The following is a 14313-nucleotide window of genomic DNA, read 5'->3' on the forward strand; positions in this document are numbered from 1 at the left end:
TCAGGTCCCTGTACGACCGAAGCAGGAGCTTGGTCCGCATTGCCGGCAGTAAGTCAGACTTGTTCCCTGTGCATGTTGGACTCCGGCAGGGCTGCCCTTTGTCACCGGTTCTGTTCGTAATTTTTATGGACAGAATTTCTAGGCGCAGCCAGGGGCCGGAGGGTGTCAGGTTTGGGGACCACACGATTTCGTCTCTGCTCTTTGCGGATGATGTTGTCGTGTTGGCCCCTTCAAGCCAGGACCTTCAGCATGCACTTGGACGGTTTGCAGCCGAGTGTGAAGCGGTGGGGATGAAAATCAGTACCTCCAAATCCGAGGCCATGGTCATCAGTCGGAAAAGGGTGGCTTGCCCACTTCAGGTTGGTGGAGAGTGCCTGCCTCAAGTGGAGGAGTTTAAGTATCTAGGGGTCCTGTTCACGAGTGAGGGAAGGATGGAACGGGAGATTGACAGACGGATCGGTGCAGCTTCTGCAGTAATGCGGTCGATGTATCGGTCTGTCGTGGTGAAGAAAGAGCTGAGCCGTAAGGCGAAGCTCTCGATTTACCGGTCAATCTACGTTCCTACTCTCACCTATGGTCATGAGCTTTGGGTCATGACCGAAAGGACAAGATCCCGGATACAGGCGGCCGAAATGAGCTTTCTCCGCAGGGTGGCTGGGCGATCCCTTAGAGATAGGGTGAGAAGCTCGGTCACCCGGGAGGAGCTCAGAGTAGAGCCGCTGCTCCTCCACATCGAGAGGGGTCAGCTGAGGTGGCTTGGGCATCTGTTTCACCAAGCTGCTTGCCTATTGTCCTGTAGCCTTCCTGGGAAGGTGTTCCGGTCCCGTCCCACCGGGAAGAGACCCCGGGGAAGACCTAGGACACGCTGGAGGGACTATGTCTCCCGGCTGGCCTGGGAACGCCTCGGTGTCCCCCCGGAAGAGCTGGAGGAAGTGTCTGGGGAGAGGGAAGTCTGGGCATCCCTGCTTAGACTGCTGCCCCCGCGACCCGGCCCCGGATTAAGCGGAAGATGATGCGATGCGATGCATTCTATGTTTTCTTCCGTCACATACATTTTAATATCCTCTATGCTCTCATGATGACATCTCTTCCTGTCTTGAAGCTTGGTTCAGAAGAACAACTCCGTCTTTTCTGTGTCTAGATGGTTAAATACGTCATTCATAATTATTCACATAAACCATGATTGAAGAGATACTAGTTGTCTGATTTGTTATTACGCAATCTACCAATCATTGCCTTTGAAATGTAAATGCTCCTTGGGCTTTTTTTGTACTTGAAATAAAATGCTTGACTGAGGGACCTTATAGATTCTGTATGTATTAGGGGGCAGAGAAAGAGTTGTCATTTTAAAATATATATCAGTTATTTCAAATCTATTAAAATGTTGTTTGGAATCATCACACAAAAGAGAAATTAAATTTAAATGACCCAACAAAATGTGAAAAAGTCCAAGAGGTGTGAATACTTAGCTAAGCAATCTGCTGTAAAATTTATTTATTATGGATTATGTTAATAGCATGTGGTGGATAATATTACTCAGTGTAGCTATGACTATAAACAAGCTATTCTCTATAAAGGTCTTCTTTGATTGGACAGTTCCCATGACTGTATTAACGCCAATCCAGTTTAGATATGAAGTGAAATGTACAGCACTATAGGGCGGAACTAGTGAATGGGAGGGGTTGTTACAGAAATATGTGGTTCTGATAATGATCTTCCAGAAAAGACCACCCTGTCATTGTCAGTAGACCACAATACTGTATAGATTTATCTCGGCGTTTTATTGATCAGATGGCCGATGAAGACAGTTTCCCGGATTTGAAGACATTCCCTCCGATTTGCAGAGTTCGTTCTCAAAGTGACAGTTCCGGTTTCAGATCGAGAATACGGTTTAGATTGCGATGCGCCCGTTCAGGTGAGTATATGAAAGTCTATACGCGCCAAAGTACATTATAGCGTCTACCGCTAGTCCATCCTTTATTTAAATATGCTTACTGAAATTCAAACTACATCTATTACAAAATGAAAAAGACTGAGCGCTTTAATAATGGAAATATTGAGATGGGTTTGTTGTACTGTAGTCTACCTCGGGTGAAAGTTCAGTAGTTTAAGACCAGTATCCCGCACTTTGAAAAAAAAGAAGAAATGTCTACTGACACACGAATGAAAAAAAAGCCTTAAAGCCTTAAAAAACGATTGATTATAAGATGCTTCCAATGATTATTTCTCAAACTTTAGTGTTTAAACTATTTTTATTGATATATTTTTTGGCATCTACAATAAAGTCCTAAACTTTATTGGGAATTGAACGTGATTACAACTCTGGAGTCAAAAGCCTCTTACCAGACCTCAAGGTGTTCACCCTGAAAGTCTGCAGGGGATAATGCCATCATGGCCTTTTAGATTTCTGTAAATGTACAATATCTACATACATTTAAAATATATATTTTTTTATTCAAAAGAGCACACAGATATTCACATCAATTGCTTAATGTATAGATTATTGACAAGTTGTTCTAAGTTCCAATTCCATGCAGGCCGCAGAAGATAGACAGCTTTTTCAGATACAGATAAATACAAGATATATTCTGATATTAAAGATGAAATGAATGTCATATTTCTTACACTTCAAAATGTATATAATATTTAAGTTATCCCACACTGAAAATTTAGTTAAAAGTATCTGGCAGATAACTCATACCTGTTTCATGAGATAACCCAATGAACATTTCCCTTACGCTTTTCAATTAGTTGATGTATGCATCATATAAGATCTGGTAGCTTTGAGAGAAACATTTGGGGATCCTTTTTTAGAATTTACTTAGAACGAAGTTGTCCTGTTTGTCGTTGGTTTCCTGTTGACATTTCTGCAAACTGTACAGTTTCTCCATTACTTAAGTCCTGTATGTGTAGCTATGAGGTAGAATGCACTCATGCAAGAACTGTGGGCTTTGAATAATCACACTTAAGATTTTATTTCCCATAGAAGGTTAGACTCAAAACAAGAGAGAAGGTTAGACTCTCTTGTTTCAGAAGTTCAGTAACAACCCCATTTGCTGTACGTGTTTCTTCGTTTAACCCACACAGGTATGACAGTTTTGACCTATTTCACAATATTGTTGAGACTCCACAGTTCTTATGAATGCGCAATGTCAAGCTTGTCGCTAAAAATGTTCTGACATTTAGTCAGAAGCTTTACTATGTCTCCTCTATCAAATGTCACATCACTACATTACATTACTGTCTACTGACTGTTCCAACCACTTCCTCTCATCAGCGTTGTTTTCTCTTGTTGGCCATGTGCATTTTATTTGCCATTTAAGTTCAGACTAACTTTTCAACTCAGAGGTTGTTGGTTTGAATATCAGGGCAAAGTGAAAAATGGGTTGCTGTGTCTATGTGCAAGTCACATATCCCTAATTGATTTCAAGGTAGCCCTCAACAATGGCTGACCATTGGAAACTTCTGGAGTCATGACAGAGTGGAGGGGGCAAAGGACGGAAGGGTTGCTCTGCCCAAAATATGTTACTATCAATTCAATGAAGTATAGATTCTTATTTGACATATTTGTTTCACCATTTACAAATGATATCACTTTTTATGCAGATGAGGTAATGGCCCTATTGCCTTGATGTGTTTCCGATTAGTCGGGTGTGTTCTGTCACAATTGGTGGAGGCATAAGAGAGCTGTCAATGTCGAGTCTTTATTCTAGGCTTTGTGTTAACCTTTTAAGTCTGCTATTAGTGTCTGTTGACGTGATTAGCAAACAGGTGTTAATGAAAGCCTTTATGGGGCTGAAAACTCAGAAACATAGCCAAAACCTTAAGCTTACCAAAAACAACAGGAATGTCATTAAAGAGAAGGTAAGCGATAATGAGCTCAGCCATTGCTAACGACCTGGTAGGCCAAGGAAGACCTTTACCATGGACAACCGAACAATGATTAACATAGTGAAGAAATAAACTGTCTGACAGATCCAAAAAAACTCTCCAGGATGTGGGGGTGGATGTTTCAGCCACTGTCATATGCAGAACATCTCACCAGCACAGGCAACTACAGAGTCTACACTACAAGGTACGAACCACTAGTTAACCTCAAAACTGGACAGCCAAACACATTGTATTTCCCCAAAGTGCCTACAGTATCCTGTGAAGTACAACTTCTACCCCAACCTGAGAGTGCTTAGTTGGACAGGAAACAATAAACAAAAACATATTGCCGTATGATCTACAGTCTAGGTTTTTCAGGGCCAAATAGTGGGAGGTTCTGAACTGGCCAAACCTATCTTTTATTTGGTGAGGATGAGACATGAGGCAACGATGGGTGGTTGTAGTATAGGCCAGTCAGATTATGGCCGGACGAGATACCTCGTATCTGGTGGGTTCAATAGTTTGCAGACAGCTAATGCATGGAAAGGATACTCAACCGACCACTACACCTAAATGCTTAGTTTCACATAATATTAATATTAGGTCAACGTTTATTTTGGTCCACTGAAAGAGGGGAACTATGTATAAATAGTGTTAGAATTCTAAATGGTGAAACCAGTATGTATGCCGAGAGAGAAATAGAAGGAAGAACAACAACCTGTCTTTATGCAGTTGAAGGAAATTACAATCAACTCCAATTGTTAGTCAGATCCATTCGTTAGAGAACATTTCATGCAAATATCCAAAATCGTGATATTTTTGTCCTGGTTTTGTGAGGAAGGAATTATTCAGTGTTTATGGTCTCATTGCTGTTTATGGAACTTAATCAACCTTGCAGCTGACAGCTGCTGACTAACTGTTCTATAAATCAACTTGCCTCATATTGACTCATTATCTGTCAATGAGTCAATTTGTCTGTCTGTCAGGGTTTTTACCCATGCATGACCGATTTTCTGAAACACATGCCAAGTCTAAATCTTGGTCATATTTATTATTATACAGCTATTTAGATACAATTACCAGTAATATTTTGTTGACAAAAGTGGTCACATGACTTGAAGAACAATGAAGAATCTTCCAAGAGAAAGAAGCGCGAATATACACGTGTACTTAGACTATTGTGTATTAGTTTGGGGTCACTTAGTACATTTTATGGTCCATTAAAATAACATCAAATTGATCAGAATTACAGTGTAGACATTGTTAATGTTGTAAATGACAATTGTAGCTGGAAACAGCAGACTTTTTTATGAAATATCAAGATAGTCGTAAAGAGGCCCATTATCATCAACCATCAGTCCTGTGTTCCAATGGCAAGTTGTGTTTGATAATCCAAGTATATCATTTAAAAAGGCTAACTGATCATTAGAAAACCCTTTTGCGATTATGTTAGGCATCGCTGAAAACTGCTGTGTTGATTAAAGAAGCAATAAAACTGGCCTTCTTCAGACTAGTTCAGTATGTTCAGGATTAGTGTTTGTGGGTTTGATTACAGGCTCAAAGACATATCTTCTGTAACTCATCAATCTGTTTTTATTCTGAGAAATGAAAGCTATTCCATGTGAGAAATTGCCAAGAAAATGAAGCTCTCATAAAACGATGTGTAGTACTCCTTTCACAGAACAGCGCAAACTGGCTCTTACCAGAATAGAATCCATAGTGGGAGGCAAAACACCAGTCTCAACGTCAACCGTGAAGAGGCATCTCTGGGATACTAGCCTTCTTGGCAGAGTTGCAAAGAAAAGCCATATCTCAGACTGGCCAATAATAATAAAAGATTAAGATGGGCGAAAGAACACAGTCTCTAGAGAGAGGAAGATCTCTGCCTAGAAGGCCTGCATCCTGGAGTTACCTCTTCACTGTTGACGGTGGGACTGGTGTTTTGTGAGGAGGACCTGTGAGGCATCTGTTTCTCAAACTAGACACTCAAATGTTTTTGTCCTCTTGCTCAGTTGTGCACCAGGGCCTCCCACTCCTCTTTCTATTCTGGTTAAAGCCAGCTTGTGCTGTTCTGTAGAGGTATATTACACATCGTTTTCTTGGCAATTTCTCACATGGAGTGATTTTCATCATGCCTATGTATGTATTCCATTGAAAATCTGCTGTTTTCCATTGAAAATCAGCAACAAAAGTAATTTACAAAATGTACAATGTCTACACTGTATTTCTGATCAATTTGATGTTATTTTAATGGACAGAAAATATGCTTTTCTCTCAAAACAAGGACATTCCTAAGTGATTCCTGGTTCCTAAGTGACCCCAGTGTACATTTAAATCAAATAATAATTTGAATGAATAAAAAAGGGAAAACGTTGTGGGGAACACTGTTCAGGTAATGTTATATTTTAAATCTGTAATATCTACTGCCATAGAGGTTGTTAAGGATGTCTTTAAATTGAATAGAGGTCAGGTCAAAAGAGTGGGGAGAATAGCATCTTTTTTTTATAAACAAATAAATAAAAAAATATATAATTTAATTTAGCCACAGAGCTGGTGGTATGCAGATTTACAACTCAGCTAAATTCTGCAACAAGCCAGAAGACGTTTGAAGGCAATGATGTTAGAATATTTGGAATGTGCAACATCAGGTCTTTCTATACCTCGGAAAAATAGCAGCATGGGGTGATTGCTGAAATTGAATAGCTAAGACCTTTGACATTCCAGAAATCAGTTTGGAGCAAGGCCATAACGTATGTGTGAGTTTAGCAGAAAATTGCAATCAGCGTTCACTCTTATTGTTTAGGTGAGGATATACTTTTGCCAATCGGGACTTGATGCAGCATTTATATTATACTGTAAAACAAAGGGAGTGGATGGGTTTACTATTAAAGGGAGTAGATAAAGCTAAGGGAGTATTTAAAAATAAAGAATAAGCAATCCAAAAAATATTATTTAATATGAGCAGTCCCAAAGTAAATTGTTAACAGTTTATAGATCTAGAACAATATTATGAAGTTGAGTTATGTATAGCTGTCAAACAGTACTTTGCAAAACTGTTAGGCATATGAACTTACTACAGTATATCTATATGTTTTATAAAACACCCAAATTACCCAAATAAATTGCTTTAGTTTGAAGTTCAGGTGCCTAAAACGTTTGCACAGTACTGTACATGGTTTGCATATCATTAATACAGGAAGTGTTGTGTATTAAGATTTTTAATGGCAGGAAATGCTGGATGTTGTCTGGGAGATGTTGTTTCTGTTATAACCACAAGAGGGAGGGAAATACCCTGCTGTTCAAGCTCACTACCTTTGTTTTATCTTCAATCTCTCAGGCCAGCTTGTTTGAAAAACAATGGAGTACCTACTTTATTAAAAGGAAGAATTATTAATCTAATTGTAAACATAAAGCTGTGATATTATTAATACAAAACTAGGGCTGCATACTGTATTAATAGTCAACAATAAAGGTTCACATTGAATTTATAGAGAATTATCAAAAAACATTTACATACACTCAGTTTATTAGGTTCACCCACTTTATAATGGAGCAGACCTCTTCTCTCCAGAACAGCCTGAATTATATGGGGCATGGATTTTACCAGATAACCAGAAATGTTTCACAGGGATGTAGGTTCATAGTGACAAGATGGCATCCCACGGGTCCTGCAATTTGGATGGCAGTGCATTCCTTCTGTGAACTTCCCATTCCATCTCCTCCTAAAGATGCTCTGTTAGATTGAGGTCTGGGAACTGTGTAGACCAGCCAAGTAAACTGGTACATTTTTCATAATTGGTGATTGGATGCCCACTGGATCTGCTTTTTCTTATTTTTAGCCGATAGAAGTGAAACCCAGTATAGTTTTTTGCGGCGTTATTTGCCTGTTATTTGCCTGTTTGTGGCCCGCATGTTACCTTACACGATTCATGTCATTCTACTTCAACCTCTCTCATCAGCAAGTTGTTTTGACCCACAGGACTGCCACTGGCTGGATGTTTTTTTGTTTGTCACACCATTTGTCAATTTGGTCTCTCGTAACTGAATTCCTTGATGCATATCAGACTGCTTTAAATAGCAAGTCAAAGCCATGTGACTCACAATCTCTAGGAGTGATCCATATTCATGAATGGTTGGTGTTCCTAGAAAACTGGTTACTGGGTGTATTGACTTGCTTAATTACAACATGTTTTGTCTCTCATTTCAGTATATCTGACCTTTCCAATTCTTTCTGTGTTCCCACTTCACAGAACCTCTGGGATATCTCTGATTGAACAGACAATGACTTGTTTGTGATAATTATAGGTTTTGTGTCCCTTCAGCATCAGTAAGAGGTTGGATCCTGTTTCTCCCTTTACCCAATTAGTCACATAATTACAGTCAGGCAGCCAGGCAATGTAGCATGCTATGCACACTGTGCCATTTATGTACAATCTGCCCAAAATAGATACTATTTGGTTGAAATGTTAGAGTCTAAAGACTACATATCTGGGCTCTTTGCTACTACTGCTTTTTGTCAACACAATGTCTTTTGTTGTAGTATGTTTGAATATTGTAGTTTGAATACCGGTGTTTCCAACACATCCAGCATTGCATTCTATCAAAGATTCATACAGTATAAGATTTATACAGTATATCATTACATTGTGTAATGTGTAAGATGCTCTGAAAGTTTACAATGTAGCAGCCTCAATTGTCTTTACAGCCTAACAGGCATGACAAGATATTACCAATTAACATCAAAACATGCTATGTTTGTGTGTGAATTATTCACATTTACAGCTGGATCGGCCATGGGAAAAAACACTGTTCTGTGAAAGTACATCGATTTGCCAGGTTTTTATAAACCAGGTTGTTCAAATCCTTAATGCCTAATGGCTGATAACCTCAGTATCAGAAACGGTATACCATCGGTGAGTCATGACATCACTTCTTAGTTCTCTAACTGTGTTGGTAACCAGTTTATAATAGCACTGAGGCAATTATTAAGGTTTGTGGTGTATTGCCTGTATACGATAGCTAAGCACTGTGTCCAGTCCTTCTGTGATGCGTCGTGCCTCACATCAGTTGGCCATATACCATGCCCCCTCGTGCCTTAATACTTGTTTGGGACATTAGCAGCTATGAACAGTGTCTCTATGCAGGCAGCTGTGTGAGTGAAGACGGCTACCTGCAGCTACGTGTGGTCTGTGGTTGGTTCTGACTATATTAATATCACTGAACACCCTCCCCTCCCCTGAAATGATCTTTCCTCAGGTCTGCTCATGGATTTGAGGACCTGGCAGAGGTCTAATTTAAGAGTAGATATTTATTTCCGGATTCAGGTGTCCAACAACACTCACGTCTCTTGTTGTTAAGGTTTTCAAGGCACACCATCATCTTGAGCACTCATCGGGTCAAGCCTGCTAGGGTATTTTTACCCAATGCAAAATGTTAGGTTGTCTGGTTGTACTTCAGTAGCTTACATTTGTGTCAAAGAAAACATTGTTAGAAAATCCTCACCAAAATCTGGTCAGACCAGGCAAATATTTCCGACCTTCAATCCCCCAGTTATGGTGATCACGTTATCACTGTAGCCTCATCTAACTGTTTACGGCTGACAGGAGTGGAAACTGGTATGGTCTTCTGCTGCTGTAGCCCATCCTCTTCAAAGTGGGACATTCTGTGCGTTCAAAGTTGTCCTTCTGGTCATTTGAGTATTTGTGGCCTTTCTGTCAACTTAACCAAACGAGTCTGAATTGGCCAGAGAACCAACTAAATTGGCCACTGAGTATGTTTAGACTATTTATACCCAACCATGTATATCTTTCCGGCTACCTGTAGATATAATGTTCATAACGTTAGAATCTGAGCCACTGTCAAGCATTCTGTTCCCCTGCATCATTTTCTGTATTTTAATCAGCAACATTAACAGACATCTATTCCTGGCTAAATCCCCACTAACCTGTGGGGTAAGCTGGGAAAACTGCTCGAACATCTTGCTTACTGTTTCCCAGCCTATAGTCTTCCCTCAGATGCAAAATCATGGCCCTGTAAGCCGACGACGCCAATGAATTCACATCTGCATGAGTATCATTACCAAACGGATGAAGGGCTGATTATTCTTCCATTACAGATTTCCGCAAAGCTACCCCGGTTATCCTTGAAAGTGGATATGATATGTAATGTTAAATTTCCCTGCTTAATTATTATTGACGTAATTGTAGATGTAACTCATTATCATGGAAGGGGTGGACCGGCCCAAAATATCAGATGGGCTGATCCATGTCTAACTTGGGTCTTTTGCAGCAAACAATCATTATTTGGCTAAAAATAGCGGCCTTGAGGGAAAAAACTGTCTAGTGTGTGGTCAATTTGTAATTTTTCTAGTCCGCCCCCTGATCATGGGTCAAGTTACAAAATAGTTCTGAATAGGTCTGAATATATGCTGTAGGCACATGTAATGCCTTGTTCAAGGACAATGGTAACCACACTGATCAGTGTGATTGTGCCAGGTCATTGGTTCATTGTGACTATTACCTTTAAAAAGCCTCAAATATAAAGCCAAATACATAGTCAAAACTACGGACAGGCACACCGTGCAATTTCTTCTCACACGATATGACCAAGTTGTCAAACAGTAACTTGTGGTTAAAATGTTAGCCTTTCCATCATTCAATTCTGCCAGATGAACAGGACATTACGGATCTTGTTGCTATGCGTTTGTTATTATGTAACTTATCTTGTAATATTATAAAGCCTAAACAGTAATGATTACATACATTCAATTACAGTATGTGTTGAAACACCAGCGGATGCCTTACGTGTGGGTGTTAAGACAATAGGTGTAATTCTGTGGTCCAGCTGTAGCAGCATCAGGTATGGTGGTGTTAGTAGGGCAGGTGGTGTTCAGTAGGACACATGCTGTTCAGGTCTTTTTCAATGTCCATCATTTACACGATTCTCTAATTAGGAATCAGGCTTTTCACTGGTCAAGCGGCGGAAGGATGTAGCTGGAAAAAACACTGGATTTCAGTTGGGGAGGTCACATCCCTCGTTTGCTACAGGCAGTAGTCAAGACAGTTTCTTTTGTGGACAAGCGTTGGTTGGTACAGTAGAACTTTGGCTCTTATCTCAGGTAACATATCAGGCTCTTCAGCTACAGTACTACCGTTTTAGGCCCATGATTCCTGAGACAATGCGGTTTTGAGTGAAGTACCTTAGCGGAACAGAAATGATCTTGTCATTATCTTTGGGGTAAATCATTATCTGTCCAGGCTTACTGTGCTGGATGATTTCTATGGTGCAATGCAATTTACAGCCTTCTTACAGACAACTGGCTCAGGGACTCCAACACCCTCAAGTCATTTTTTTTCTCAAAATCCCACTCTTCAGTGTTGGCTGCCAGAGAGAGAACATTTCAAAATGACTCATGCCTTTTAGAACACTGGCCAAGTTCAGCACACAGCTTCAAAATAACTGTTAAGAGATGATCCTGTCTCCATTGGGTGGAACCTCAAATCCACTTGTTAACCAAATCCTACCATCTAGCAACCTTTCATATTTGCTCACAGAGTCTTAGGTGCTGCAAATAGCATAAGTAAAAATCAAGGTAAATAGCAGTAATATAACTAGTCTGTCTTTAATGGAGGTTAGAGCTCTCCCTCTCTCTCCCCGTCGTCTCATACAGCCACTAAAAGCCCCAGTGGACAGGGAGGTTCCACTTGATGGGCCTAGACTTGCTCAATCAGACCCTGCTAATGGAACTAATGGTTATTCTGTCATCCCCCTGTGCTCCCTGCACTGCTGGATAGTCAGGTCCTCTGCAGAGAGGCAGGCTGTCTGGAGCACTGATTAATGTCTAAGAGCCAGCCCCCTGCACAGGAGGGCTTCAAGGGAGAGAGAGAGAGGAAGATAGGAGAGAGAGAAGGCGGCACGGTAAGGGGGAGGGAGATGAGAGATAGAGGGAGGCTCGGGGAGAGGGAGGGAGATAAGAGAGAGACATGGAGGCAGGGAGAGATAGAGGGAGGAAAAGACAGTGACGAGGAAAAGAAGGGATCACAAGGGCGATCGTTTTCTCTTCGGCCAGTCATGGAACATGCTTGTGAGTGCCAAATTATGTTTGCATGTTTTTCTCTGTGTGTGTGTGTGTGCGCTCTTGTGTGTGTGTGTGTGTGTGTGTGTGAGATAGTTTTTGTCCTTGTTGTCAAAGTTACTCTGTGTGCTTTAAAAGTAGCTACATTTATCCAAATGTTCTCTGTTGGGTACATTTCCCCTGGTCTGTGCATGAAGCAGGTTGCCTAGAGACAGTTGTGATTTCTGCGTACCCTACTGTGTCAGCATATTGAAGAAGAACTTTGTTTGTTTTATTCTGTGTAATTCACTCTGCCTTTTGGGACCTCTGCCAGGCAAATAGATCCATTCCTATAATGGGATTTTGTTAGATTAGCGTTGTTTAGGATATTAGCTTGGGCCTACATTTTCTGAAGACCCGTTTTGTTTAGCATTTATTTCGTAACACAAACAAACAGCCATTATAGGCATCAACACCGCCAACACGGCGTAATGTAAGGTATTATCCTAGCTAGTGACAGGGATTGACTTGAGCGGTACAACACAACAGTCTTCTACTATATTTAGTCTGTCATATTCATATTAATATTTAGTCTGCCGTATGGATGTTTAATGAATGCCATACAAGTTAACCAAATATATTCAACTATGGACAAGGTAAGATAAGTACATAGATCGCCCACATTGAGATATAAGTAAAATGACCACACTGATGAATATATCAATATTACAGAATAAAAAAAATTGCATCTAATATAGACAAAGATACCTAGCCATTCCTCATGACTTTATAATGTGTGTTCAGATTTGTGTGTTTCTTAATGCATGTGTTAATCTTGTCCAGGTTGTTTGGATCTGTGTTTTACAATGCAAAATAGAGTTTTGTATGCTGTAAGACTATCATATGTAGCAGGTTGTCCACATTTGCATTGCTTCAGACAACAATGAATCAACCAATGATGCAACAAGGCTAAAGTCGTGTACAGTGATGGATGAGATCCGGTCACACATGATGTAATATTCGCTTGTGTGAATGGGAGGTGTATCTTTTGCCCTGAGTCACCCTCGAAGGTCTGGTCACAGTCATCATTGAACGCAACCCTTGAGTAATTATAATTAACTGCCATGCTCAAGGGCTGAATTACTTTTTTTCCCCTTGTTGGCACTTGGATTGAATCCAACAATCTTTTGATACTGGCCCAATACTCTTAACCACTGGGCTACCTGCAGGCTCAATACCCTTAACCAATAGGCTACCTGCTGGCTCAGTACTCTTAATACTAGGCCACCTGAAGGCTCAGTACTCTTAATAATAGGCGACCTGCAGGCTCAATACTCTTAACCAATAGGCTACCTGCAGGTTCAATACTCTTAACCAATACGCTACCTGCTGGCTCAGTACTCTTAATACTAGGCCACCTGAAGGTGCAGTACTCTTAATAATAGGCTACCTGAAGGCACAGTATTCTTAATACTAGGCTACCTGAAGGCTCAGTACTCTTAATACTAGGCTACCTGAAGGCTCAGTACTCTTAATACTAGGCCACCTGAAGGTGCAGTACTCTTAATAATAGGCTACCTGAAGGCACAGTATTCTTAATACTAGGCTACCTGCAGGTTCAGTACTCTTAATACTAGGCTACCTGCAGGTTCAGTACTCTTAATGCTGTTACCTCTAGGTTACTTGCTGGCTCACTGGTCTTAACTCCAGGCTACCTACTGACCCAACACTGTTAAACTATAGGCTATCTGCCAGGCCAACGAAGATTACATTTTCCTGTCAGAACCACCCTATACCAAAATAATGTAGTCAGTATCAAATAACCTTGTCCAATTTGCATTGGACAATGATGTCTACTTCTAAGTTATGATTTCCATTTGAATTTGAAGTGGAATATCTTCAACAGAGTGAGACAGCATATACTGCGCCCTTTCAGTAACAGACCAGTCTTGAGCCAAACAACAGACCTCAGTGTGGCAGTGGAAAAGTTGATATTGGAAAAGGGCCGATGTACATTTGACAGTAATAACTGTACAAATCAATAACACTAAGTAGAGAGGTTTGAACCAATGCACACCTTCAGTGGACGAAGCATCAATAAGCTTAATAGCATGACATGTCTGAAAAAAACACTGGATTTCATTTGGGGAGGTCACATCTCTCGTTTGCTACAGGCAGTAGTCTAGACAGTTCTTTGTGGATAATGATTGGTAAGTACAGTAGAACTTTGGCTCTGTCCAGTTTGTTCATCTATACGTGATCACTGGATAAGATTTCTCTGCACTGTGAAATATAATGCTATTGATTTTCACTGCAATGTGCTATTATTAAAAAGCCTAGATTTCAAAATGAAAGCCATCCGGCCAGAGAAAACAAGTTACTTACTAACA

General features: G+C 40.4%; 1 protein-coding gene across 5 annotated transcripts in view; it reads left to right on the plus strand.

Moving 5' to 3' along the window:
- The first annotated feature begins 1705 nt into the window (after nt 1-1705).
- phactr2 (phosphatase and actin regulator 2) overlaps nt 1706-14313 on the plus strand; it is a 46663-nt gene continuing 34055 nt past the window's right edge. Inside the window, exon 1 of one of the 5 annotated variants that reach the window (XM_034292277.1) lies at nt 1706-1915. In XM_034292277.1, coding sequence (XP_034148168.1) covers nt 1792-1915 — 124 coding nt within the window. In that variant the 5' untranslated portion in view covers nt 1706-1791. Of the gene's footprint in view, nt 1916-11885; nt 11954-14313 lie in introns of those variants that run through there. The other 4 variants (XM_010888715.5, XM_010888720.4, XM_020046788.3 and 1 more) reach the window with 4 other exon arrangements.

The sequence above is a fragment of the Esox lucius genome, chromosome 5, assembly GCF_011004845.1.
Source record: "Esox lucius isolate fEsoLuc1 chromosome 5, fEsoLuc1.pri, whole genome shotgun sequence".
Taxonomy (NCBI): Eukaryota; Metazoa; Chordata; class Actinopteri; order Esociformes; family Esocidae; genus Esox; species Esox lucius.